General features: G+C 60.6%; 3 protein-coding genes across 3 annotated transcripts; 1 reads left to right on the top strand and 2 right to left on the bottom strand.

The window, feature by feature from the left end:
- Positions 1–2583: 2583 nt before the first annotated feature.
- NLRP6 (NLR family pyrin domain containing 6) lies at positions 2584–11259 on the bottom strand. The gene is made up of 10 exons (XM_075092542.1): positions 11008–11259; positions 10874–10902; positions 8928–10650; positions 8008–8181; positions 6318–6479; positions 5882–6052; positions 4741–4911; positions 4605–4624; positions 3914–4385; positions 2584–3094 (listed from the first exon to the last, which is right to left on the bottom strand). Exons 1-10 carry the CDS (start codon positions 11145–11147, stop codon positions 3004–3006), a joined length of 3153 nt encoding a protein of 1050 aa, XP_074948643.1. The 5' UTR covers positions 11148–11259; the 3' UTR covers positions 2584–3003.
- A 4722-nt stretch (positions 11260–15981) lies between these two features.
- LRRC55 (leucine rich repeat containing 55) lies at positions 15982–20101 on the top strand. The gene is made up of 3 exons (XM_075092614.1): positions 15982–16673; positions 17228–18125; positions 18228–20101. The coding sequence occupies exons 1-3, from the start codon at positions 16365–16367 to the stop codon at positions 18461–18463; spliced, it is 1443 nt and encodes a 480-aa protein (XP_074948715.1). The 5' UTR covers positions 15982–16364; the 3' UTR covers positions 18464–20101.
- A 6328-nt stretch (positions 20102–26429) lies between these two features.
- On the bottom strand, positions 26430–27874 carry APLNR (apelin receptor). Its single transcript, XM_075095351.1, has one exon. It carries the CDS (start codon positions 27780–27782, stop codon positions 26670–26672), a length of 1113 nt encoding a protein of 370 aa, XP_074951452.1. The 5' UTR covers positions 27783–27874; the 3' UTR covers positions 26430–26669.

The raw sequence follows: 27874 nt of genomic DNA on the forward strand, positions 1-27874 counted from the left end.
GAAAGGGTAAGCAGTAAAGTTGTCTCCTTAGGCCTGAGCTGGTGTCCCCTGCCCGTGCGCAGCGGGGCCGCGCTGGGTGGCAGTGAGCGTCCGGCTCCCGCAGCGCATCCCGGGCGCTGGGCAGCGCTGCCTGGGGACCGCCACGGCGTGGCGGGGCGGCCGCCGAGGGTCCCGAGACCCTGCAGGGCGGCGCGGGGGCAGCTGTGCACCTGTGCTGGCTCTGAGCTGCCCTCGCAGCCCCTGGAGGGAGCGCCCCGGCAGCACCAGCTCTTGCCTAACTCAGTCCTGCTGGCAGCAGCAGTGAGGAAGATGCTTAGGATGAAAAGGGAAAGTTCCTGGGTCGGAGCCAAGTCCTACACTTGCTATAACAGCCTTTCCTTCCTCTTTCTTCAGTTTTCCCCTCTCAGGTTGTGCTGCGTAGCACAAACGTGAACACAGTGGAGGGGCTCTGTCCCACCTGACGTGACACGATGTGTTGCTCTGGGATCCCTCGTGCAGGTACAGGGCTGGGGCTATTTACTTTCTCTGCGTGGTCAGAGCTGTGCAGCCCTGCACTGACCCCAGCACTGGGCTGGTGCCGTACGGTCTCCTTCCCCCAGCCTTCGGGTGCAGGCTGCCAGGAGCGAGTACAGAAATGCAGCCATGGACCTGTTCAGAGCTCTCTCGGCCTGCTCACTTCCATTCAGAGGAGGTTTCAAGCTGGCCAGCGTGGTTTTGTGGTGCTTTATGATGGGCTTTTCTGAGTAGTTTAGAAGAGTTTGCGAGTGTCTCAGTGAAGGAGCCTTGCAGGCAGTTAGAGCTTTGGATGGGTCTTCAGCGCTTTGAGCGCCGCAGAGCTGGTGACAGCAGCTGAGATAAGCTTTGCAGAGCCACAGCGCAGCTCAGAGCGTGTGAGCAGAGCTCTCTGGCAGCTAAGGGCTGCTGAAAGCTGCTTGCCAGGAGCTCCATCCTGGCTACCGGATTGCCCCCGACTCCTGGGTCCCCCCAGCCTTTCTGTTCATCTTGGGCTCCCTCAGTGTCCCACTGGATCTGTGGGGCTCTGGGTGACTCTTCTGGCTGGTCTCTCTTGGGTCCCCCTGACCTCTCCGGGTTATCTCGGTGTCTTTTGGGCTCTCTTGGGTCCCTCCAGGATTTCAGTGTCCCTTGGGTCTTGCAGCCTCTCTTAGTGCTATACAAAGGAATAACTCATAAGGTATAAGACATATTTGACTTAGTTTTTACTGAAAGAGGCTGAAACCTGTTGGAGGGGACATGCTCAGACTCAGATGGTCGCAGCTGTATCCATGGGGTGCGCTTTTGCCACCACCTCTTCAGCACACGAAGGTTTGGGGGCACCGATGGTGCTCTCCCCAGGGCAGCAGCAAGCGCGGGGTCCAGCTGGTCCCACAGATCTGGTGGGTGCAGGCTGGCTGGGATGCTCTCGTCGCCTGGTTCCCCAGGCTCTCTCAGGCTATTTCAGGCTCCCCTGAACACAGACTCCAGCTGTTCCCTGCCAGCTGGCTTCTGTCCCTCACAGTAATCCTCAAATTACCTCGTTAGGCATCGCCAAGGAGGCAATGATTTCCAGACCCTGGCAGAGGGTGGGAGCTGGAGGTCAGCCTCATCTGGAGCTGGCTAGAAGTGCCTGGCTGCAGGAGGATCGAGGTTTACTGGCAGGAGGGAATGGGGGCTGTCAGTCAGCATCGTGCTTGGGGGTGAACGGGATTTGTTTCAGCCCCACGCTGGCACGAGCAGTACCTGTCAAACCACAGGCTCAATGTTCTGGCAATGAGGATGTCCCCAGGAGCACCCCTGACGAAACCACAGCTGCTGTCAGCGCGTTTCCAGCCCGGGACGGGTGACCAGCAGCAGCCGTGAAGCAGTTTTGGAGGATGTGAGATTGGATGGGCCAAGAAGTTGGCGGAGTCCTGCCAGGCTGCGGAGGGACCTGGGAGGTCTGGTCCCCTGTGCCACCCCGGTTCGGTCACCAGGCCCGTGCCACCGGCCCGAGGCTGGGAGCTGGCACTGCCGCTTCTCTTTCTCTGTGCTCCCCATGCCTGGGGAGCGGAGCTGCTGGTCCCGCTGCCCGCAGGGCTCTGGCGAGGGCCGTGCGCCAAGCGGGACCCGGCTCCAGGGACAGAGTGTGGTCCCAGGTGTCAGCTCAGCGGACACAGGGAGCTGGAGCTCAGGAGTGGAGCCGAGAGGCAGAACTGGCCTCAGGGGAGGAAAATAAGCATTTTTTTTACCCATGGCAAGAAGTGTGCTGGTCCCCAGAGTGACTGTGAGGCTTAAACAGATTTGTGCTTCGATAATCCAGCTCTCTGGTCGGCTGCATGGTGGTGCTCCTTGTAATGGGAGAGAAACCAGACCGTGGGCCTGGGTACCATCCCTGGGGCTGCCCAGACCCTGGGAGGGTCCTGGGGCTTCGCTGCTGACTCAGGAGTGAACAGAAACATCACGGTATGATGAGATTTCTGGGAGGGGATCTTTATTTAGCCTGGGTATAATACAAACTTTCTTCACAATAAATTTGTGGCCAAAACAGAGGGGGAGAAGACCTCCTTGGAAACTATGGCATCAGACAGAAATACAGAAACCCTCATCATTGCACAAACCACGGAGACTGAACCGGGGTAGTAAATAAAAATCTCTGCAGCCAAGGGGTGCTTTGGGCACTCCCAACACCAGGGACCAAACCCTGAAGTTTCATATTCATCCATCACTTCAGCCCGGGCTCCTATGGGCTCAGCTCTTGTCCTTCCCACCCACCCAGGACCTTGGAGGAGGTCCTATCTGGACCCATAACGCACGAAGACACCTCAGCTCCAGGTGGTAATTCCTGTGCTCCTCATGAGGATCAGACAGAGCTTGGCCACGCCTGTTGGAAGGTGATTTCAGCACTAAAAAGATCTCTCATAGACAGAAGAAACACCTCCCAGACACCCTCATCTCCTCTTAACACACGTGCAAGCTCTGCCAGTGAGCCGCCAGGCCAGAGTCCCTCACTGGAGCGAGTCCTGCTTTTCAGATGTATCCTATGCTCAGCGTGGGGTTTACTTCTCTGAGAGCAGCCAGCTTCTGCAGCGTGTCTTCTTTCAATCCAGATTTCTTCAGCCTTTGGAAAGGAGAAGGAAAGAGAAATCCACCCAGACTATTGACTGTTGGCCATGACATTGCACAGCCAAAAAAAAAAGGACAAGAAGCAGCCAGCATGGGTGGTTTTCTGGTGTTGTCTGGCCCTGTCCTAGCTGGTTTTTTCTGCTTCAGCAAGCAGAGGGCATGGGGGAGACTGAGGCTAGGGCTGGTCCATGGAGCCTTCTCAGCTGGGTAACCGCAGCTCCACCAAGGCACCCGGCGCCCAGCGGGGTCCCGCCCCGGCAGCTGGAGCTGGGCTCTGTGGTCCCAGCATTCACAGAGGTGGGTCAAGGCAACACATGCCTTGCCTCTGCCCGCCACACTGGGCAAGGCGTTGGCATTGGCAGGGCCAACCTCGGTGTGAGAAAGGTGCTGTCGCGTGGAGCAACCATCTCTTCTGCCTGCTTTGGGGCTGATGAAACACCCCACCCAGTTCCGTGCATTAGCAGCGGGGTGTCCCGAGGCGTCGCTGACTGGTTTAGGAAGGCAATAGGTCTAATCACACCAATTCCAGCAGTGAGCAGCTGGTAGAGCTGCAGGGGGACGGCAGGGTGGCTGCCTGCTAGCTGGCAGGAGGCAGCACCAGCTCCAGCTGCCGGCGCGGTGCTCTCCATCACCCCGCCATCCCAAGAGACCTTTGGAGAGGGGGGCCTGGAGCAGCTGTAGTGTCACAGAACACACTCTCCCCCCTTGTAGGGCAGGCTGGAGGCCGCGGCGCGGGGAGGCTCACGGCGCGCTCGGTCTGCCCCAGTAGCCGCGGCGAGCAGCCCCGAGGCCAGAGGAGCTGAAAGTCCCTTACCAGAGCCTCTCCAAGGAGCAGGGGGGACGGCCGAGTGCCTCGCACAGCAGCTGCGTGCCGCCATCTCCCAGGTCGTTCTCGCTCAGATCCAGATGGCGCAAGCTCCGGCTGGCGCTGAGCATGGAGCAGAGGTCCTCGCAGCAGGCGCCGCTGAGTCGGCATTGCCACAGGCTGCCGGGGAGGCGTTTGGAGAAAGGAGATGTTTGGACGTTTCCCGCATAGCCCTTCACAGCCAGACGCTTTCCCTGTGCTGCTGTCCACCCGCCACAGGTCCTCCGGATGCCCTGGAAATAGCTTCCAGGGGGATCTCGCTCCAAAGCCTTGATCCAGGCTTCTTGAGAGTTCTCTGAGGCTGGATATAGTCTCCCCAGGATGAGGAACATCCCTTCAGATGGGCAAGGGCAGGACTGAGCTTCCTCCTGACTGGGGTGCCCCGACTGCTTCTCACAACCACAAAATACGATTGGGTGGTCTTTAAGGAGCAAACATCAATGTATGTGCACCTGAAATGTGCTGGTGGACCGAATAACTGCAGCTGGGGCAGTGAGCGTGCTGCTGCTTCATCTGGGAGAGCTTTAAATCCTAGTTACCTCATCTGGGTGATAATAAATAATCTTATCTAGCTAATAAATAAATAATTTTATGTTTCAAAGCTGTTAGCACCCTGCCTATCAAAGCTCCTGGCACCCACCCGAAGATGTCCAAACTGCCCTGGAGAGGGATGGCGACCAGCCATAAGGAGACTTATCACAGGAGCGCAGGTGAGCAGCGTATGGTTCCTGCAGAGAGCATCCTCCCAGCGCCGGGAGCCCCCGGGAGCCCCTCACCTCAGCGTCTGCAGCTGGCAGGCAGGATCCCGCAGGCCCTCGCTCAGCCGCCGCACGCCTCCGTCCCCCAGCTCGTTCTCACCCAGGTGCAGCTCCTTCAGGCTGGGGCTGGCGCGGAGCACCGCGGCAAGAGCCCCGCAGCTCGCCTCCGTCAGGTGGCACCGCCACAGCCTGCGCAGGGGACAGGCAAAGGAGAGGGGCATTGTCATGCCCGCTCTGGCAGCTCGGAGGCATCTGCGGGGACAGTGCCCACAGCCCCTGCCCACGCTGACTGCACCTTGGCCCTGGGACCGATGGGGGGGAGAACATCTCAATGGGGAGAAACTGCCCGTGCTCTCAAGGTACCTCACTTTTGTATTTCCTCCTAAATCTTACAGGTTTTTCCTCTTTGAGTCCTGTAGTTACAGGTGGGGGGAAGCACCACAGCCCCCTGAAGGCACTGGCTAGTAGTGAGGGGTTTCTCAGGTCCTTCAGGACCTAGAAGCTGCCACCTGCTTCAGCAGAGGCACATCTCCCATCCAGGGGCACTGCAGCCCCCTGCCCTTGGCTCAGCATCACTACTGGAGCTCAGGAGCTTAAAACCGCTGCCAGACTGAAGGGCTGCATCACCCATCTCCCTCGTCTCTGGTTCCAACAGTGTTCAGAGCAAAGGTGCTGCTCACCACCCCCCGTTAGCTACCCTGCTTTTGGTGCTTCCACCAGCCAAGTCCAGACCCCATTTCCCAGGGGGTCTGTGCAGGTGGGGAGATGTTGCCCAAGCCCTGGGAAATGCCACTGGCTCCATTTTTACCACTCTTGCGGCGCAGCCTCTCTGCAGCCTGTTCTGCCTGGCTTTCTGCTACCTGTGTTTGTAGGATGGCTGAGACGGGGCTCATTCATAGCTCCGGAGGAAAAGTGGGTTAAAGCTCAAGTTTAAAAGCAGGTGGGAAGCCCAGAGCTGTCACAGCATGGTGGTCCTGGTGGAAGATGGCACGTGGCCTTTGTCCTGCGGGCCTTAGGAGGGCAGCCAGCGCGGCCCTGCGTAGCCCAGGAGCACGTTACATCCTCCAAGCACTGGACAGTAATGGCTTTCTATTTTTGGCTTGCAGACATCCTGCTTGCAGAAGCTCTTGGTGCCCACCCAGCGATGGGAGCCCCTCACCTCAGCGTCTGCAGCTGGCAGGCAGGATCCCGCAGGCCCTCGCTCAGCCGCCGCACGCCTCCGTCCCCCAGCTCGTTGTCACTCAGGTGCAGCTCCTTCAGGCTGGGGCTGGCGCGGAGCACCGCGGCAAGAGCCCCGCAGCTCGCCTCCGTCAGGCGGCACCGCCACAGCCTGCGCGGGGGACAGTGCCGTGGCTAAGCCGGGCTCGCCCCGCCGGCAGCCAATTCTTTCCAAAAACCACCCGCTGCTTTTTGAGCCCGGGGATGTGGTCAGGCTGTTCAGTGAGCGCAGCTCGGCGGGAGCGATGGGGCGCGGCGGGGCAGAGCAGTACACCCGGCCGCGCAGCCACCGCTGCCGTCACTCGTGCCCTAAAAACATCTGCTGGCAACAGCCGCAGGGTTCCCAGCCAGGAACCCGCCAGCCCGACACCCCGTACCGGAGCTTTTGCATGTTGCAGCCTAGAGCCCCGCACAGCTCCTGCATGCCCCTGTCTTCCAGGGGATTGTCACTGAGGTCCAGCTCCTCCAGGCGGGACATGGTGCCCAGCGTGGCGGCGAGGTCCTTGCAGCCGGCAGCTGTGAGGTTGCAGCAGCCCAACCTGCAGGAGAGATGGCGGTGAGGCTGCCTGCCCGCTGCCGCTGCGGCCCTCTTTTTCACTGCCCCAGGCTGGAGGAGCCCTGGCCGGTGGCCCCAGCCTGGAGGTGGCCTCTGCACTGGCTCTGGGGACACTGTGCTGGAACCGAGCCGGGAGCATCTCGCTGCCCCCTCCCAAAGCTGGCGCACCTGTGCCTGGTGTTTGCTGCTGAGTTCCATTGTTCAACATCGCCAGGCACAGTGATGCTGAGGGCAGCTCGAACGCGCTCCAGCGTGCAGAGCACAACCCAAATCCACAAACTCTAAGGGGCAAAATGCTGAAGTGCAGCCGTGAGGCGGTACCCAGCAGCAATCCCGCTGTGCCGAGCGTGGGAATGGAGAGGTGAGGCAACCAGACAGTGTCTGCTCAACCGGGGAGTAAAGGTCTGGGGGCAAACAACTAATATTGCTTGATTGGGTGAGACTAATCCACCTCGCTTTTGAAGTTTCAGAGAGGTTCCCTCGTTCGAAGCTCATTGTCCAGTCTGAGTCTATACTAGGGGAAACGGAAACACCCCCAAAAGAAAAGATGGAGGAGAAAATGCAGACATCACTAAGGCATGCTTCATCCCCTCCCCAGAAGTGATCCACGGGGTGGAGCCCCTTCTGCAATTGCGTGTTTCTGCATGGCACATGGCCAGACCTGCCCCTGCCCTGGCACACAGGGATCCAAAAAACACCCACAGCTGCAGGGCAGCAGCCCAGGGAGAAGGTGCCTGGGTGCAGAGACACCCACAGACAAGCCGACAGCAAGGATGGTAGCACAGACCCCTCCTCTAAGTTCTCCATCTGGCCTAGGCACTGAGAATGAGTTCTCTCTCTTACTTTCCTACAGTGTCCTACCAGAGGCTCAGTCATTTTAAAGTGTGGAACAAAATTAAATTGATGGAAAATCTCCTCCTACGGGTACAGGCTGAGAGAGCTGGGGATGTTCAGCCTGGGAAAGAGAGGGCTGCGGGGAGACCTTATCGCAGCTTTCCAGTGCTTAAAGGGGGGCTGTGGGAAGGATGGGGGCAACCTCCTTAGCAAGGCCTGCTGTGGCCGGACAAGGGGGGATGGTTTTAAACTAAAGGAGGGGAGATTTAGACTAGATAGGAGGAAGAAGTTCTTTACACTGAGGGTGGTGAAACCCTGGCCCAGGTTGCCCCGAGAGGTGGTCGATGCCCCATCCCTGGGAACATCCAAGCCCAGGCTGGACGGGGCTCTGAGCGACCTGGTCTAGTTGCAGATGTCCTTGCTCACGGCAGGGGGTTGGACTAGAGACCTCTAAAGCTCCCTTCCAGCCCAACCTATTCTGTGATTCTATGAAAATGTAATAACAAGGGTCAGGCCCCTGCACCAAGTAGGTCTGCAATGCCTCAAGCTGCCTTTGGCAATGGCAGCATCAGTAAATGGGCCTTTCTCATTTCTTTTTCTTTTTTCCTCCCTCTTCCAGGGTCACAAGAAAGAGAGAAGTGTCCCTGCAGCCTCCCAGGGGTGGCACTGTCCCTTACCGCAGCTCCTGCAGGTGGCAGGTGCCACGTCTCAGCCCCTCACACAGCATCTTCACGCCGCTGTCTCTCAGGTCTTCGTTCCCAGCCAGGTCCAGCTCTGTCAGGGTGGGTTTTGTGCTGAGAACGGAGGCCAGAGCCCCGCAGCAGGCACCTGTGAGCTGACACTGATCAAACCTGCAAGAGAGATGCGGAGAGGAGCCACGGGGCTCGGCACCGCTGCCCTGCCACGCGGACACACCAACCAGCCCCTCGCTGAGATAGCCACCACTGGCGGTGTCCGCAAACCGGGCTGGTCTCCACAGATGGCCTCCTGGGAGCAGGAGAACAGCCCATCCCACCGTGCAGCGAGCGACGGCGGCACGTGGTCATCCGTCCCATGCAGCGAGGAGACCCAGCCAGGCTGGCTGGGGTTTGCTTGTTGCCCTGTTTCACCCAGCAAAGAGCAACGTACCTTAATGTCTTTAATTTGCAGACTGAGTTTTCCAAGGCTTGACAAAGCAGGTGGATGGGTGACTGCTTCCCCTCCTCTTGCTGTTTTTCCCTGAAAAGAAAGGAAGAGATGCATCCTATTCCTACTCCTCCTCCCATTCCATTCCTATCCTAGTCTATTCCTTTCCTATTCTATTCCCATTCCTATCCTATTCCTATCATACCCCTGTTCCTACCCTATCCCTGTTCCTATTCTCTTCTCCTCTACCCTACCCTAACCTGCTCCTATCCCCATCCCTATCCCCATCCCCATCCCCATTCCAATGCTGCTCCCTGGCCGCCGCGCTGTCCCCAGGTCACACCTGTAAGCCCTTGCCGATGTGCCCGGTGGGGTGGGAGGACCAGCCTTGCCCCAGGCCCCTCTGAGGGGTCATCACAGCTCTTTGGGCTCTTAAGGGATTCGCCGCTTTGCGGCTCGGGACCTTACTCACCGACACACCTGCTTGGCCGGCTGCGGGCCCTCACTGTCCTCGGCATCATCCCACAGAAAGGAGCAGTGCCCCAGGTCAAGCAACTCCAGTTTGGGGAAGTTTTTCACGCTGAAGGAAAGGACCATTTGATCAAAGTGGTTAAGGTTGAGCCGCCGTAGGTGCACCCCCCTGAAAGGATCCAAGGCGGTCACTACAAAACGCTCGTCCTGGAGCTCGTACAGACAGTGGCAGACCTCCAGCTCACGAATCACCACCATCTCCTCTGTCTGAGATGCTAGGGCCGTTTTCTGGCTGTTTTGAAGCCATGCCAGTAATTCCTGCATAATCCTGGGTGCGATCTTACACCCCATCTCCTCCTCCAGCTCCCTTGTGCGTTCCTTGTTCAAGAGCCCGAAGAGGAACCGCACGGTTAGCATGAAGTAGTTCTTGGAATTGCCGTAGTTCTCCAGCAGCTTCTTCACATCCCTAGTGGGACCAGCGGGGAGCTCCTGTGTTTCCCCTTCATCTTCCAGCAGGTAGAAGAGCGCCGCAAAAAACTCCTGGAAGCTGAGGTGGATGAAGCTGTAGGTGCTGATGCAGGAGATGTCCCTCTGGAAGAGGTGCTCGTTGAGGAGGAGCGGGAGGGCTTCCTGCTGGTCCAGCGCATACGCCTGCACCTCTTTCTTCTGAAAGAGGACCTTCTGCTTCCAGACACCATCGGCCGCCAGGCAGCACAACCTCCTGAGCACCCTGGGCATGCCCTCCTTCAGCCGGTCGCTCAGCGACTGGAGCAGGGCAGAAAGGTAGAGGATGTAGATCCCCGTCGTCGTCTTCGGGCTTTGGGCAAGACCCCTGGTGCGGCTGAGCTGCTGCTTCATGACAGTGCAGACGATCCAGCACACGATGGGCACCAGGCACATGGTGAAGAGCGTCTCATTCCCTCTGACAAACTGGAAGGCAGCAGCCGCTTGCTCTGCATTTTTGAAAAACCTGTAGAAATACTCTTTCCTCTCCGCCACGGAAAACCCCAGGATTTCAGCGTAGCGCCCGCACTCCAGGCACTTGCCCAGTTTCTGCAGGGCGGCCGGCCTCGTGGTGATGAGCAGGGAGCTCTCGGGCAGCAGCCTCTTGCGGAAGAGGCTGCTCAGGATGATTTCCACCGGCCTCTGCTCCCAGGGCTGGGAGCACAGCTCAGACTGGGGTCGGTCGAAGGAAAAGCAGAGCTCATCGAAGCCGTCGATAATGAACAGGAGCCTCTCTGGCTGCTCCAGCACCCTGGCGAGGGGCAGAGAGATGCTGGGACAGCACTGTATGATGAGGTCGGCTAGGCTGGCCTGGCTGGTGAGGAGGTTGCCCTGCCGGCAGTGGATATAGAAGACATAGTCAAACTCTGCAAACATGCTGTTGGATGCCCAGTCTAGCATGATCTTCCTGGCTGTCATCGTCTTGCCCACGCCCGCGGCTCCCAGGAGCACGACCACCTTGGGGGTCCAGCCGTCAGAGCAGGGCTTGAAGAGGTCGCCGACAGTGATGGAGGAGTTGGCTTGCTCCTTCATGATCTCCGCGTGCCTCTGTCCCATGGCGATGATCTCGTGCTCCCGTTGCTCTTCATCAAGGTGCTTGTTGACGATCACCAGCTTTGAGTACCTGACGTTCAGGCTCACGTCCTCACCCACCAGGGCATTTAGGTCCTTTATGCGGCTGTATGCCTGGCATATGTTTTTTTTGTAATTCTTCTGGTAATCTGGAAGGGTGAGAGGCCACCTCACACATCTGCAGACTGCAGGACAAGCAGCGGCAGAACCCCCCACGCTTGTCCCCGCCCGCACCTACCTGATGATGACGAACCAGGCAGCAGAGCAGGCCCCAGGTCTGGAAGAGAAAGGGGTGTTAGTGGGCAGCATCACTGAGCCCCCAACACCCTCAAATCTTCTCCCAGCTCCTCCTCCTTGGAGGAGCCCCCTCACCCTGCCATGGGGACCCCCAACCCACCGCCCTTTCGGTAACACCCTCCTGGCCCAAAACAGACGCTCGTGCAGACACAAGCCCCAGGACACGGTGCCCGGAACGCTGCGGGATGCCGCGCTCGCCAGGGAGCCGCTCAGCCTTCCCACCTTTTTCTCTCTTTTCCCGGAGCCGGGCAGCGGCGTTGCGGAGCTGGATGTGCTCAAAGACGGCTATGGCCACGTCCAGGGCGGCCTCCGCACCGTAGAATTGCACCATGATGTTCTGCGTATCCATCCAGTCGGCCTTCTCCAGCCGCCCCCAAGGAATGCAGCTCCAGCCCCGCAGGTCCCCGTGCGCCAGCGCACGACGGAATCTTTTAAAATCCAGCTCACAGAGGTCTTCCAGGGCCTGGAGCAGCAGCTCCCCAGTGGTGCCGTGGGGGCTGCCCCTGCTCGGGGCACGGTTCTTGCAGGTTTGTGCCCCCATGGGGAGAGCCCTGACGGCCGGCTAACAGAGGGACCCGTGCCTGTGATGAGGGGATGAGGTCTGGGGAAACCTCCTGCAAGAAGCCTCCCCAGCCCCACAGCCCAGCCACCCTGGTTGTGCTGTCTCTGCCCTGGAGCGGCTGTGCCCCCCACTGCGCCTAGCCTCATCCTCCCTGCTCCTCTCCCCGCAGGGCAGGGCAGTGGGACTGCCTGCCCCCAAACCCTGCCTGCTGTACCCCTGCCCGCTCCCTCAGCCCAAACCATCCCCTCCAGCATGAGCACGAGGAGCAGTGGGGCAGCGGTCCAGGGGCTTGCCACCAAAGCCTCGCTAGAGCCACATCCCACCACGTGAGCAGTGTCACTCCCGGGAGAGCAATGTCCCCACCAGGAGAGCTGTGGCCCACCCCAGGAGAGCTGTGGCCCATCAGGAAAGCAATGTCCTCACCAGGAGAGTAATGGCCCCACCAGGAGAATGATGTCCCCACCAGGAGAGCAGTGTCCCTACCAGGAGAGCTGTAGCCCATCAGGAAAGCGACGTCCCCCCCAGGAGAGTGATGGCCCCATGAGGAGAGCAGTGTCCCTACGAGGAGAGCTGTAGCTCATCAGGAAAGCAACGTCCCCACCAGGAGAGCTGTGGCCCACCCCAGGGGAGCTGTGGTCCATCAGGAAAGCAATGTTCTCACCAGGAGAGTAATAGCCCCACCAGGAGAACGATGGCCCCACCAGGAGAGCAGTGCACCTACCGGAACAGTGTCCCCACCAGAAGAGCAATGTCTTCACCAGGAGAGTACCATCCTCACCATATCACCTGCCAGGAGAGCTGTGTCCCTACCAGGAGATCAGTGTCCTCACCAGGAGAGCCATATGCCCACAAGGACATCCCTGTCCCCACCAGAACAACCAACGTCCCACCAGGGCCACAGCTGGGCAGCTGGCCCTGCTCCAGAGCAAGGCTGCTTCAGCCTGTGTGGGACCCACCATGCAGTGCCACCGAGCCGGTCGGGTTTGCAGGGGCGGCCGGAGATGCTCATCGAATGGGCAAAACCGAGACAGTGAACTCAAAACTCCCCAGTTTCCTGTAGGGGCAGAGTTTCACTTTCGAAGCGTGCTGCTGTTTCTTTCCCTCTCAGGTAGCTCAGCGGCTGGCAAGTCCTGCTCAGCCTGGGCCATGCCGGTAGGCCGGAACAGCCGAGGCTGGAGCCGGTGGAGGGTAGGTGGTGGCTTTTGCCACTTCTCCTTGAAATTCATCCCGCCATGGAGCCAAACATCAGTTCTGGTGTCCCACCTCCGGGCAAGGCTCTGGTCCACTGGCCCACCATGAGCTTTACCACACAGTGGAGGCGGCTCTGCTCTTCCCTGGGGGTGTAAGCAGGCAGCAGGGTCCTGTGGTGGGAATGGCTCACATCACGACCATTTTGGTCAAGCAAAAAGCTTCAAAAAACTCAGGCTGCCCTACAGGTAACAGGCCTAAAATCTAGCGGGCTCCGCCAGAGCTGCTGCCAGGGGAAGGGGCAGGCTGAGGAGCAGCCCTGAGGGTGGTATTTGGGCTGCCATCCCGCCCCACAGCTGTTTGCACGCTCCTGGCGATGAAAACGAGCGGTAAGCAAAGGGCCGTGAGCGGCCTCGCCAGCACATGGCACTTCTGCAGGGAGCGGGCTGGCAGGCCGGGGTGCGAAAGCCTCTCCAGCAAGTGCGTCCAGCACCACAGGGAGGGCATGGGGCGGGGGTGGGGGGGACGAGGAGGCCGAGCTCCCCCCAGGAAACACATTTGCTGCCCCGAGCAAGGCGCCGGCAGGAGGACGCAGGTGCAAAGCAACAAAAAAACCCCACCTCTTCCTAAGACTAAATCTGCAAAAATGCCTCCGAAATGACTTTGCAGGAGATAACAGCGTGCAGGGTGAGAAAAGAAACCGAGAGCAGGCGCTGCCCCACCTACAGCTCCTCCCTGCGCAGCGGCGCTGGTGTGAATAGTGTTTGCAGAGAAAAACTGATGTACCCCGGAGGGAAAGCTCCAGCCACCCTCACTGCAGCGGTGTCCTGTGCAGAGCGAAGGCAAACCCCACAAGAGCAAAACCTGCTTAGCCAACTGCAAAGCATTTCAAAGCTGTAACACCCCACCTTGGCATGGACGCACCACGCTCCGGTCCAAAAGCCGCTTCGGGTTTGGGATTTCTGCCACCAGCTCGTAATTACAGAGAGTGTCAGCCAAAGGAAGAATCTATCTTTGATGGAGAAATACCCAAAAGGAAGTCAAATGAAGCCCTATTGCTGCCAGGATCCTGGCACGCTCCCATTTCCCGGAGTTTTACCCATCGTACAGTGATGGCATTCAGGCTGGGTTAAATTAGTGCGAACTCCTTAATGGCTGTGGAGCAATTTTTTTAAAAAAATAGTTAAGGACTGGTCTAATGTATTCAGCGTGATGCTGGGGAAACTGAAAGCCGGTCCTGCTCGACGCTGATTTAAGTGCGGTGGTGCAGAAGCTGGGTGCCTCGGGGGTGCGGCGAGGTTTCACGGGGTGGACAGGCGCTCGCCCTGCTTTGTGGCCGGCCCAGCAGCACCTGCGAGGGACGCCAGCCCCAGCCCTGGGCTGGCGGCAGCGCCTGATGCCGGGCACGGGGCCGCACGGTGCTCTGACGGCCGCGCTACGCAGCCTCGGCCCGCGACTCTCACCGGCTGCCCTTCTTGTGAACTTCCTGGGGAAACTCGGGGCTGCGGTTTGACGGGTGCCGCTCTCACCGGCGTGGGGATGGGGCCCTGCCGGCAGCCTGAAACAAAACTGCTTCGTCCCTCGCTGCAACCCCAGCCCCCTGCCGTGCCGCCAGCCAGCCTCGGTCCGCCGGCAAAAGCCAGGGGCCAGCGAAATCCACGGGCAGGCTCGGCAACAGGGCCAGGGGAGGACGCACGGTGCGCTCAAGCCCTCCTCCGGCTCTCCCCATGGCTCCCCAGCACAGGAAGGCGTATGGCCACTGGCGTCACCTGCAGCCCCGTTTTGTGCCCGGGTGCTGGCGGTGGAGGCGCACACGGTAACTTTTTTCCTTTGGCAGGCCGGAGGCGCTGCCCCAGGCATCACCGCAGCTGATCCGCCCGGCTGTGGGGGGCAAAAGCCCACAGGGTGCTGTCATGCATCCCACCGCCATGTCGGGCTGCAGACGGAGAGCTGTGCTGCCTGACGATGTGCCGAGGAGGCCAGGGGAGCCCCTGTTAGTGACCGACGGCTCTGACCACCCATCAAAAGGAGAGGTGTAACCATTCCTCCTCTTTCCTCCTCCTCTCCAAAGTGTGAATGCATACAGATTAAACAAAGGGGGCTATCGGATGCTGCCTGCCCTGGAAGAGATAAAGCCCCAATATAAGGCAGCTGTATTGGGCCAGGCTCCTGCAAGCCATCCCGGGCTCCCGGGGACCAAGCCTCGCCTCGGAGCCAAGCCTCGGAGGGTCAGCTGCAGGAGAGGGGGCTGCCCTACTGCCAACACCTCCCCCAAAAAGGGGAGGGGGAAGAAAAATTGAAAAGGGGGCTGGAAGCAAGCTTTGAGCGCTTATCCAAAAATCTGGTGCTCTCCTGCCTGCAGTTTTGTCCCAGAAATGCTGTTTTGATGGGGCTGGGCTCTCGTAGGGGGTCTCCATGGGTGAGCTGGTGGAGGGCAGTGGGCTCCTTCCCACCCCAAAGGCGAGCATCCTTACCCCAGCTCCAGGAGAGCGGGTTGCAGCTCCTTCAGGGATGCTGCCCAGCCACACGGCCGTGTCCCCATGGCGGTGACCACAGCGGGTCTGGCGAGAGGGCTGCCAGCTGAGCCACTGGGCCCAGAGGGCCATTGCGAACAAGCCCCAGTCGGGGTAATTTGCTAGTTTATTTGCTGCCAACGTAGCCCAAAACACTGGTGGGGGGTGGAAAAAAATCAGCGCTAATAGATGCCGGGAAGAGATCTGCAGCCAGGCTTGGGTCTTATCTCTAATTATGTGTCTGTCTGAGCTGCAGCTGGCTCCTGGGATGTCTGGATGTATTCGGCTCCTGGAGTTTCCCTTGAAGCCTGCTGGGAGCCCAGGATACGAGCAGTGCCAATTAATACCCATCATGGGGAGAGGCGGCCGCACGCCATCTGGCTGCAAGCCACCGCGGCGAGGAGGAGCCCTCCCGTGGGACGTGGGGAGCAAACAGCCCCCGGGCCGGCGGTTCCAGCTGGGAAAAGGAGTAACTCCACGAAAACAGCAGGAGAAAATTGAAGCAAGAAAAGCCCCCCTCCCCAAATGCAGGCAGGCTGGGTTATGAAAGTGCCTCCTTTCCAAAAATTCCACAGCCGTGGTGTTGCAACGTTTCCAGAGCAAAACACAAGCACCCTTGTGATCCAAAAGGGCCATTTTCATGGTAAAAAGCCAGCTGTGGGGAGGAGGGAGCTTGCTAAAACATGCTTCTTCCCATCCACATGCAAACAGAGAAGGGAAACAGAATTTTTCAGCTTGCGTGCAGCAAAACAATCAGTGTCAACCTGAGGCATTCTCCAGGTCTGCAAGCAGGGAAATGAAAAAACCCCACATTTTAGATTATAGCAGGCTGGAGCGGGGTTTGTGTGCTGGGTTAGGTAAGCTTTTAAATGGGAATGCAGACGTCCCTGCTGCAGCCACCACTGCTGCAACCCCGCCGGGCCAGCGGGTCCCTGCGGCCTGGGTGCATTGGGGTGAAAACAGACAGGTAACGTCGCTCCTGGTTTGAGCCAGGCTGCCTTATTTTTCCCCTCTGCTGATACGTAATTTGTTTCTGTTTTCAGAGCCCGGGAAACCCTGATTCACCCCATCCCACGGGGGATGCTTCCCAGGGCTGGGGGGTGCGGGGAGGGCTGGGGACCCTCCAAGCCCATGGCTGGGGGGACAGGATGCCACCCCTCTTCCTGCTCTATCCCACTCGGATGCCTCAGCCATTTGGGTGCGTGTCCCCCCAGCCGGGGTGTCCCTGGGGCGGGGGCATTTCTACCCTCCGCTGTCTCCATCGCTCTGGCAGCTCTGCATCCCGCTCTCCTGTTGCTCAGAGATGTGGAGGCAGTTGCTAAGAGACACTGAAACGTCAGTATCTGGCCCTCAAGGAAAAAAAGAGGAAAAAAAAAAAAAAAAGACAGAGAAAGAGAGAGACAAGGGAGGACGAGGAGGAGGAGGGGAGGAAGGAGGTGGGGAAAGACCTGCTCTCATTGCCAGGCTCAGCAGCAGCCTTGGCCGCGGCTGCAGGAGCCACTCTCCCAACTTGGCGGCCTCCAGGGTGAGGGCGACGACCCAGGGACCCCCACCTCACCACCCAGGCCTGGCAGCCCTGGGGACCCGAGCTCCTGCTCATCCCCTGGCCGGTGTGAGTACCCCGGGGGACCCCGGGCACCACCGGAGCAATTGGGGGCCTGTGGGGAAGGGGGGTGTCTGGGGCAGCAGGGGGGGATGGTGTCCCCAGTAAGATGGGATGATGGGGAGAGGATGGAGCCGGGGAGGGCATGGGCGAGGGAGGAAGGAGCAAAGATGGCCAGGCAGCAGGGGCAAGAGCAGGCCGGGTGGCAGGGCTGCCAGCGTGGGGGATGCCGTGCTTGGGGGGGTCTCCGGGTGGGTGCTGGGGAGGGGGTTATGCCTGCGGAAGCCAGGCGGGGAAGGCGCCCCTGACACCGGGCTGAGCCAGTGGCGGCGTGGGTCTGGCAGGGGGGCTGGGGAGTGGGCACCCCCCATCTCTGCCCATTGCTGGCTGGGATGAGCTGGCCAAAATCATCCGGGTGGGGCTCGGAGGAGTGGGGTGGCCCTGGTGTGGGGGTCACTGGGAGGGTGCAGGTGCCCCACACTGCCGCCCTGGGCTGTACGAGCCGTGGCCCCCCGGCAGGGCGTGTGGCTAGCACGGCTTTCTCCTGCCCCTCTTCCTTGCAGGCAGCCGAAAGCGGCCTGACGCCAGCCCCACCGGTGCCCCGGGGCTCACAGACCGCCGTGCCCCCGGGGCGGGGATTTGGCGTGCCCCCCGAATGCCGCCGGCATGCCCGGAGCATCGCTTTGCTAGCGCGGAGCCCGGCTCTGCTCCTGAACATCGCCGCCGGCGGCTCTCGGCGTGAGCGGGCGGGTGGCCCTTTCCCCGCAGTGGGATGGCCCCCGCTGCCCCGTGAGGGTCCGGGCCTCCCCGCCGGCGCCCGCCGGGTGGGGGCTCGCCGCCGCCCCGCCATGCTGCTGGGCCCCTGGCTGGTGGCGGCGGCGGCGGCAGTAGCGGCGGGCGCCGGGGCGGGCTGCCCGGTGCTGTGCACGTGCCGTGGGCAGGCGGTGGACTGCAGCGGGCAGCGGCTCTTCTCGGTGCCCCCCGAGCTGCCGCTGGACACCGGCAACCTCAGCCTGGCCCACAACCGCATCGCCAGCATCCCGCCGGGCTACCTGGCCTGCTACGGCCAGCTGCGCGCCCTCGACCTGCGCAACAACTCGCTGGCGGCCCTGCCGGCCGGGCTCTTCCTGGGGGCTCGCCGCCTGGCCCACCTCGACCTCAGCTACAACAACTTCAGCCTGGTGGCGGCTGACATGTTCCTGGAGGCCAGCGGGCTGCTGCGCCTCGACCTCAGCCACAACCCTGGCCTGCGGCGGGTGCACCCCCAAGCCTTCCGGGGCCTGGCCCAGCTGCGGGAGCTGGATCTCAGCTACGGGGGGCTGTCGGCCATCAGCCTCGACGCCCTGGAGGGGCTGCCAGGGCTGGTGGGGCTCCGCCTGGGGGGCAACCCCTGGGTGTGCGGCTGCGCCATGGAGCCCTTCCTCAAGTGGCTGCGGGGACGCATCCAGCGCTGCGCATCGGGTAGGTGCCACCCGTGTGTCGTGTGTGTCCCCCCCCAAAACCCCCCGCCCGCCCCGCGTTCTGGGGGGCCGGCGGCCGGCCCTGACACCGCTCCCCCATCAGATTCACAGCTGGCCGAGTGCCGGGCCCCCCCCGAGGTGGCGGGAGCCCCCCTGCTCTCCCTGACAGAGGAGAGCTTCCAGGCCTGCCACCTCACCCTGACGCTGGACGACTATCTCTTCATCGCCTTCGTCGGTTTCGTCGTCTCCATCGCCTCGGTGGCCACCAACTTCTTGCTGGGCATCACCGCCAACTGCTGCCACCGCTGGAGCAAGGCCAGCGAGGACGAGGACGTTTAGGTACCACCACCGTCGCTGACGTCCCCCCGACCCGGCCACCCCGGCGGGGACGCCTGACTGTGCCTTGTCCTCGTCCCCTCCCGCCACCCCCCGTGCCAGGGTGGCCCTCGAGATGCCAGCCCGGCTGTTGTGGGGGAGACTGGGGGATGGATCCTCCTCCTTTTGCCCCCAAAAGGGGAGTTTTTGCTCCAGCGGGCACCTGCCAGGATTGCCACCCCCCAGCACCGTGAGCTTGGACCCCCATGAGCTTGGACCCCCCCATTCCTGCTACCCAGGGCCAGCGGAGGCAGCGGCATAGGGTCCCATGGCGGGGGTCCCATGGGAGCCTCCGTGCAGTGCTGCTCAGTGGGGGCCAGGGGCTGCAGCCGGGGAGCAACAACCCCCCGCTTGGGAGAGAGCCCCCTGAAAGGAGCACGTGTGTGCCTTGTGGGCTGCCAGCCGCCCGCCCTGGGGGGAAACCAAGGAAATCCCCGCTTTCAGCCCAAAAGCAGCACCAGTGGAGTCCCCCCAAATCCTGCCCACACTCTCCAGCCTCCTCAAAAAGTGAGGGGGGCCAAGCCCAGGAGCCGGTGCCAGCACCCAGCTCAGCACCACCGCTCCCACGGGAGGGACCCGGGGGATGCCTGCACCTTGCCAGTGACAGCGGGCCATGCCAGGACAGCACCGGGGACGTCGTGCTGGGCAGCAGGCCAGGCTGCGAGCATCTCCCAGGGACAGCTCTCCCAGCCACGTTTCGGTCCTTGCCTTTCTCCTCTAAAGTCTCGTGCAGGTTTGGGGCCAAACCAGGCACTGAGCGCTGCTCGGCAGCTGGGGGACCCCATCACCTCATCCCTGCTTGCCGCTGTAGGAAGGTTGGGAGGCGAAAGGAACACCCCAAAAAAGACAGAAAAGAAAACAAAGGAAAAAAACCAGAAAGCCAATGAGCCCTCTGTCCGGCTGGGGCAGCCACGGTCCCTGTGTGTGTGTTTTACACCGTCTTCGCAGCCGGTTCCATGGCCAGCGCGCGTCGGGCTGAGGGGGGCTCAGCACCTCCCAAGAAGGGTCTGCCCGTGAGTTGTTTTATTTTCTTACCACATTTCCCCCTGCGTGGAGGTAGAGTGTAGATGTGGGTGCAGTTTAAAACCAAACTAACCAAAAAAAAAAGAAAACTGGGAAAAATGAGGCAATATGCTGGCTTGGTGATGCCACCCCCACCACTGAGCATCTCCCAGGGCTGGGACCCCTGGTAGCAGTGTGGAGGCAAAAGGCTGGGTGCACAAATCACTGTAACCTCCCCACCCCCCCTATGCCGTGGTAAGACCCCTTGGGACAGGGCCTTGGGCCCCTCCCCAGGTCCTGTGCCAGCCCTGGGAGAGGCAGCTGTCCTGTGACAGGCCACCCTGAGCTGCAGTGAGGCAGGGCTGCACCCGTGGGGAGGTGGGACCCACAGCAAGGCTATGCCCATGGTGAGGCTGCGCCCAAGGCGAGGCTGCACACAAGGCGAGGCTGCACCCAAGGCGAGGTTGCACCCAAGGCGAGGCTGCGCCCAGGGTGAGGCTGCGCCCAGGGTGAGGCTGCGCCCAAGGCGAGGCTGCGCCCAGGGTGAGGCTGCGCCCAGGGTGAGGCTGTGCCCAGGGTGAGGCTGCGCCCAAGGCGAGGCTGCACCCAAGGCGAGGCTGCGCCCAGGGTGAGGCTGCGCCCAGGGTGAGGCTGTGCCCAGGGCGAGGCTGCACCCAAGGCGAGGCTGCGCCCAGGGTGAGGCTGCGCCCAGGGTGAGGCTGCGCCCAGGGTGAGGCTGCGCCCAAGGCGAGGCTGCGCCCAGGGTGAGGCTGCGCCCAGGGTGAGGCTGTGCCCAGGGCGAGGCTGCGCCCAGGGTGAGGCTGCGCCCAAGGCGAGGCTGCGCCCAAGGCGAGGCTGCGCCCAGGGTGAGGCTGCGCCCAGGGTGAGGCTGCACCCAAGGCGAGGCTGCGCCCAGGGTGAGGCTGCACCCAAGGCGAGGCTGCGCCCAGGGTGAGGCTGCACCCAAGGCGAGGCTGTGCCCAGGGTGAGGCTGCGCCCAAGGCGAGGCTGCACACAAGGCGAGGCTGCACCCAAGGCGAGGCTGCACCCAGGGTGAGGCTGCACCCAAGGCGAGGCTGCGCCCAGGGTGAGGCTGCACCCAAGGCGAGGCTGCGCCCAGGGCGAGGCTGCACCCAAGGCGAGGCTGCGCCCAGGGTGAGGCTGGGCCCAAGGCGAGGCTGCGCCCAAGGCGAGGCTGCACACAAGGCGAGGCTGTGCCCAGGGTGAGGCTGCACCCAAGACGAGGCTGCACCCAAGGCGAGGCTGTGCCCAAGGCGAGGCTGCAGCCAAGGCGAGGCTGCGCCCAGGGTGAGGCTGCGCCCAAGGTGAGGCTGTGCCCAAGGCGAGGCTGCACCCAAGGCGAGGCTGCGCCCCCAAGCCCCGCGCCCACAGGAGGGCAGCAGCCCCCAGCGCTGCATCCCGGGAAGGGGCACTTGGGCTCTTTTTTTTCTTTATTTTCTTTTCGGTAAGCCTGACGCATCCCCCCCAAACACCCTCTGGACACCGAGGACAGGACACGTCCCTCCACCGGCAGGTCCTGGCCTCGCTGCGGGGGGGCGGCGGAGGAAGAGCAAGCCCATCCGCTCAGCGCCCGGCACTCCACCAGACCCATTTTCTCTCTTCCCGAAGCAAAAACGGCCTGGCCCTCACGCTTCGTCCTGTCCCGCTGCAGGGAGGGCAGGGGCCTGCCTTTGGGTGCCGGATTCCGCTGGTGGGTGCCGATGCTGGGCCACGGGGGGGCCGGGTCCCGCCACGGGTGTCCCCACGGCACAGGTGTCCCCACGGCACGGCCACCCCGTCCCGCAGCGAGCTGGGGAGCGCCCGGCGCGGAGGCAGCTGCCCTGCCCGGCTCTTGGCTTCTCCTTCCCTTTGCCTCACCCTCATCCTCGCCCACATCCTCTTTTCTTTTTTCTTTTTTTAGTTTTTTCTTTTGCCTTTTCTTTTTCTCTTTTTCTTCTTTGTTTTCTTTTTTTAGTTTTTTCTTTTGCCTTTTCTTTTTCTCTTTTTCTTCTTTGTTTTCTTCTTTTCTTTTTCTTTTTCTTAATTTGTTTTTCTCCTGTTTCCTTTTTTCTTTTTCTTTTTTCTTTCTCTTTTGTTTCTTTTTGTCTTTTTATTTCACTGCTTCTTTCTCTCTTTATTCCTTTCCTTTCCTTTCCTTTCCTTTCCTTTCCTTTCCTTTCCTTTCCTTTCCTCTGCTTCTCTTTTTCTTTTCTTTTCTTTTCTTTTCTTTTCTTTTCTTTTCTTTTCTTTTCTTTTCTTTTCTTTTCTTTTCTTTTCTTTTCTTTTCTTTTCTTTTCTTTTCTTTTCTTTTCTTTTCTTTTCTTTTTTCTTTTCTTTTCTTTTCTTTTCTTTTCTTTTCTTTTCTCTGCTTCTCTTTTTCTTTTCTTTTCTTCTCTTTTTCTTTTCTTTTCTTTTCTTTTCTTTTCTTTTCTTTTCTTTTCTTCTCTTTTTCTTTTCTTTTCTTTTCTTTTCTTTTCTTTTCTTTTCTTTTCTTTTCTTTTCTTTTCTTTTCTTTTCTTTTCTTTTCTTTTCTTTTCTTTTCTTTTTTCTTTTCTTTTCTTTTCTTTTCTTTTCTTTTCTTTTCTTTTCTTTTCTTTTCTTTTCTTTTCTTTTCTTTTCTTTTCTTTTCTTTTCTTTTCTTTTCTTTTCCTCTCCTCTTTCCTCCTTCCCTCCTTTCCCCCCTCTCCACACCACACCCAGCATGGGTGGGTGGGGAAGATGAAGGGGGAAAAGCCAAATCCCCCCCGGTCTTTGTATGGAGCAACATTTTATAACCACGGACTTTTGTAAAACAGCGAGCACTTTTTCAGAGCCGAATCTCAACAATAAAGAGCATCAGCACAGCCCGGCTCGGGGCCAGGGACACGCATGTGCGGCAGGGCCATGCGTGTGCAGCGGGGACACGCGTGTGCAGCAGGGACACGTGTGTGCAGCGGGGACACGCGTGTGCAGCAGGGCCATGCGTGTGCAGCGGGGACACACGTGTGCAGCAGGGCCATGCGTGTGCAGCGGGGACACGCATGTGGAGCGGGGACACACGTGTGCAGCAGGGCCATGCGTGTGCAGCGGGGACACGCATGTGCAGCGGGGCCACGTGTGTGCGGGGCCACAGGGCTGGGGAAGGTGGTGGACACAACCTGCAGAAGGCATCAGCCGTGTTTTTCCCCTCCTGGCGCTTCCTGTTATTCCTCCGGCAGCATCTCCTGGCCCCGGCGGGGCCCAGCTGCCGGCAGCCGGGTCACCTCCATGTCACCTCACTCCCCAGGACCCCCCTCCCACACCAGGGCCGTGCAGGCAGGGGGGCACGCGGGGGCTACTTCGACTTGCCGGAGCCGAGAGGTCGGGCAGCAGCTGTGCCGCGTCCGGCCAGCGTGGGCGGCCCCGGGGGAGTGGGCTGGGGGCAGCTGCCAGACCGTGGCTGCCCCCGTTGCCTGCCCCCGGCCATGCATCAGGTGTGAGCCAGCGCAGCGCCGTCCTACTCCCTCCGACTGTCCGCATGTCCAGATGTCCTTCTACCCACCCGTCCCTCCCTCCTCCCACCCATCCTTCCCTTGAGCCTTCTGTCTGTCTATCCATCCTGCCATCCCGCCATCCCTCTATACATGCACCCATCTTTCCCTCCTTCCCAACACTTGTCCATCCTTCCATCCGTCCATCCATCCATCCATCCATCCATCCATCCATCCATCCATCCATCACATACTCCATTCCCACCTCTCTTCCCAAACCTCCCCCACTCATCTTTCCCACCCCTTTCTCTCTGCCCTTCCCCCTCCCTCCATCCCCTCCCCAGGCCAGGGGGGTCACACAGGAGTGCGGGGAACAACCGGACCTTTGTGGGGGGGTCCCTCGCCGCAGCTCTTCCCAAGCCTTTCACCCCTCAGCTGGCTGAAGGGCCTGAACCTCTGCAAACAAGGAAAGAAAACAAACCTAAATCTGCCCTTGCATTTCACCCAATTTTATCTCTTTCAAACACCCCCCCCCCCCATTATTTATCGCCTATGCTCTGCATCCCCAAAGCCCCCAGCGCTTGCCACAACCACCTGAAGATTTTTCTCCTAACACAGGAAGAATCACCCCCCCAAGGTGTGTTGGGTGCCAAATTTCAGGTGGGTCGCCCAGGGCTTGGCACTGTGGGGACACACGGGGGCAGGGACAGCCCAAAACGACCCCCCTCCATCACCTTCTCCGAAAGCCAACAGCTCTTGCCCTGTGGTTATTTTCTCAGCTATTTCTGAGCTGCAAAGTCTGTCGAAAGTTCGTCAGCGCGGCGAGGAAGCACGGCTTCACAAATGCGCGTTTCGCGGCACATCTGGAGCTGGACCCCCCCCTTCCCCCACACGGCGCAGGGATGGGGGGGGGTCCCCCCTCCATTTGCTTTGGGGTGGGACGTGTGAAGGCAGCCCAGAGCCAGGCTGTAAACAAGGAGGTCACTTCAAAGGGGGTGCCCGGGGACATTGGCCTGGCTTAGCACAACGCCAAATTATTTCGGCACCCCCCAGGCAGGATGCCGGGGTGGGGGGTTTGAACCTCCTGCTCGGCCGTTTGGTAGCTTGAAAAAGCAGCTCGGGGCTGGGTTGCTCCCTGGGCGTCAGGCAGCCAGCTCCTGTCCCGTCCCTCTCCCCATCCCTGTGCCCACTGGCCGTGCTGGTTCTTCCACCACCCCGTGTCTCCCCATCAGCACCCACAGACACTTTTAGCAACAACCAAAGGTTCCCATGTGAAATAACATTTTTTCCCCCTCTGTGAAATAACCTTTTTTCCCAGTGCCACGTCCCCATGGCACATAATTTGGGGACATCTGGTTGCGCCCCACACACCCCAGCCAAGCCTGAACCCGCAGCGGGATGCAGCAAGCCAAAGCAACGACTTTTTGGGGTTGAGGCTCCCCACATTCACCCCGGGGGAGTGCACCCCCATCTCCTCAGCCCGCCCGGGGTTTTCCAAGGATGCTCCCGGTTTCAGCAGGGTCCTGCTCCCCATCCCCCCGTCCCGTGGTCCTCGGCTGTCTATCTTCCCTCCTCATCTTCCCTCCGCTGCGCTGCCGCAGGAAGGCAACACCTTCCTTATCTCTTTCCGACGGGTGGTCTGGGCCCCCGCTGCCCCTTCCCCCCGACCTGGCTCCAGCCTTGTTTTTTTTTCTGAAGTGTCCCTGCATTTCCCCCCAGAGACTCCTCAGCTAAACATTTCCCTCCTGGAAGGGAAAGGGAAATCTCCAAGAGGCAGATAGAAAGTCGGCGGCTCCGGTCTCCGCTGGCAGGGCGCCCTGCAGCCATTTCCACACCCGGCTTCCGCGCCGGGGAGGAAACCACCCTCGCCAGCTCCCCACCAAAAAACGAGGACCCCATCACCCCCTTTAGTGCGGGGTCATTTAGGGTTGGTGGTGGGATGGAGGAAGGGATGGAGGGGATGAGGGATGGAGAGAGGAAGGGATGGAAAGATGGATAGATAGAGGGAGGGATGGAGGGGGTGGAGGTATGAAGGGAGGGATAGGGAGGTGAAAGGATGGAAGGACAGATGTGTAGAAGGAGAGAGGGAAGGGAGGATGGTGGGATGGAGGGATGGAGAAAGGGAGGGAGAGAGGAGGAAGGGAGTTATGGAGGGAGGGAAGGATGGATGGATGGATGGATGGATGGATGGATGGATGGATGGATGGATGGATGGATGGATGGAGGGAGGGAGGGAAGGAGGGAGGGTGGGAGGGACGGAGGGATGGCAGGATGGATTGATGGATGGGCAGACAGATGAGTGGTATCAAGGGGTCTCTCCAGGGCAAGCAAGCCTGGGAGGCACCTTGAATATAAACATGCTTCTTCCCCATATTTCCCTCCAGGCCGTAGCCCCAGATGCAGCATTTCCACCCCAACCCCCGGCTCTTAGACCAAACCAGAACCACAGGGGAACCCCCACAAAATCCCCAGCCACTGTAGGCTCCCAACCCTCTGCATCGGGCAGTTTCTCCAAACCACAGTCCCCACCAGCCACCTCCTCCATTTGCTTTGTTAAGACAAAGGACCATCCCCAAGGAGGGATGAGTCTGCCTGGGCTGCCTCCCAAAATTAGGTGGCGGCAAGTGGGAAGGTTAATGCAGCCTCCCCACCCCCCGACGGGAAGCTTCCCAAGGAACCCAGTAATGATCCCGCATCCTTTCCAAGTGGGAACGAAGGCTGAGAAGACGGGATAGTTCATCATGAGTAAATGAAGGATGTAAATAACAAATAGGGGGAAGATTTATTTAGTGCGAAGCCTCAGGAAATAGTGGGGGCTGGGGAGGGAAATGGGAGAGGAGCCATTTGGTGTCTCATCAAAATCTTGGGGCAGCGTGGGCCGTTGTCCTGCCCGGCACCCAAACCCAAACAGTCCCTTCGCCCCATCCTGTGGGCTTTGGGTATCTAATAGCATCAGCAGCCCATTTTCACGCCGCAGGGGTGAGTTACCCCAGGCTTCTTCTGGCCTCAGATAAGGAGGAGAAAAGCCCGAAAATGGGATTTGGTGGGAGAGGGCAGCTGCCTGATGCAATCAGAGCTGCCGGGGGAGGGTGGGGGGGTTACACAGGCAGGCACCCACCCCATGGCGGGATGCTTTGAGAGGGCTTTTTTTTGCTGTTAAAACACTCACACCCTGCACATTGCAATGCTCGGATGCTTTGGGATGGGAATTTTTGCGTTTCCCAAAGTGTGTGATGGGGGAGATTTTGCACCAGGCCCACATTGGGGGCTGTGGGTGGTCTGGGGGGCACCCAGGAGGGGCACAGGCAGCTGCAGGGACACTCTGTAGTGCGCACACACGTACAACATCCCCACTCACACCCCCTCTAAAACCCAGCCATAGCACACCCACCCCTCCATGCCACCCCCACACCGCATCCCCCCCAGCCGCACTCTCTCCCCAATCCCCAGAGGGAACTGTGCACACCCTGCTCCTTTTTTAAACAACATTTATTTGTCACAAAATCCAAAGCGCCGGGGGGAGTTGCCCCTGCCCAAGCCCCCCAGGGGCTCCTCCCAGGGTCTGCCCAGCCCCTGCCTCAGTTTCCCCTTCCCACGAGCAGGGTTTTCCAGCGGGGGCGGCCCCAAAGCAAGCCAGGCTCTGGGGCAAGGAGGAGGTGGAGGGGCCCCCCCAAGGAGACCAGCTCGGGGGGCACCGGGGGTGGATCGGGCTGGGGGGGTTAGGCACGGAAGAGCGTCTCCTGAGTGGCAGGGTCCAGCTTGCCCCCCGGGACCAGCCCCCCCTTGCCGCCAGGGGGGTGGCTGTGCCCCGAGGAGTAGCTGGCGGAGCGCTCGGTCCCAGGGCCGGGGGTCCGGCAGCAGAGGAGGGCGGCGCAGGCATGGCGGAAGCGGGGGTCAAAGAAGGCATAGAGAAAGGGGTTGAGGCAGCTGTTGATGTAGGCGATGCCGGTGCAGTAGGGATGGAGGTTGTTGAGGAAGGTGTGGAGGCCACAGGACCACGGCAGCACCTCCAGGTCCATCAGGACGTAGAGGGTCTTGACCAGGTGGAAGGGCAGCCAGCAGCCCCCGAAGGCAGCCACCAGCACCGTGATGATGGTGAGGAGGCGCTTGCGCTTGCGGGGCCCCTCAGCCCGCTCCCGGTGGAAGTGGCTGGCCACAGTGCGGGCGATGAAGAAGTAGCAGGTCAGCATGACAACAAAGGGGGCCACAAAGCCCAGGGCGGTGGAGGAGAGCCCCAGCCCCACCTCCCAGGCGCCCTCCGTGCCGGGGGCGGCCAGGCCCCCGTAGTCCATGTAGCAGGTGATCTTGGTGTCCCCACCAAGGGCAGCCGCCCGCCGCAGCACCAGGGCTGGCAGAGCCAGCAGAGCCGCCAGCGCCCACAGGGCCACCGTGGCCACCAGCCCGCTGACCCGCGAGCGCAGCTTGGCGGTGGCCAGGGGCCGGACGATGGCCAGGTAGCGGTCGAAGCTCAGCCCCGTCAGGCAGAAGACGCTGGCGTACATGTTGACAAAGACCAGGTAGCTGCTGACCTTGCAGGCAGCGGTGCCGAAGGGCCAGTGGTAGCCCAGCCAGGTGTAGGCGGCCCACAGCGGCAGGGTGGCCACGAAGGTGAGGTCGGCGGCGGCCAGGTTGGCGATGAAGGTGTCGGCCGAACGCCGGCGGTCCCGGCCGCCCTTGAAGACGGTCCAGAGGACCAGCCCGTTGCCCGCCGTGCCCAGCAGGAAGACCAGCATGTAGATGGTGGGCAGCAGGGCCAGCGAGGGGCCCCACTCAGCGTACTCACACTCCGTCTCATTGTCCCCATAGGCATAGGCGTCCGTCGCCTCCTCCATGCCGCCGGCCGCTGGGCTCAGCTCAGCTCAGCTCATCCCGGGCTTACCAAGCTCCTCCAGCCCTCTGAGCCCGGCCCAACGAATCTCACCGC

This window comes from Phalacrocorax aristotelis, chromosome 5, assembly GCF_949628215.1.
Source record: "Phalacrocorax aristotelis chromosome 5, bGulAri2.1, whole genome shotgun sequence".
Taxonomy (NCBI): Eukaryota; Metazoa; Chordata; class Aves; order Suliformes; family Phalacrocoracidae; genus Phalacrocorax; species Phalacrocorax aristotelis.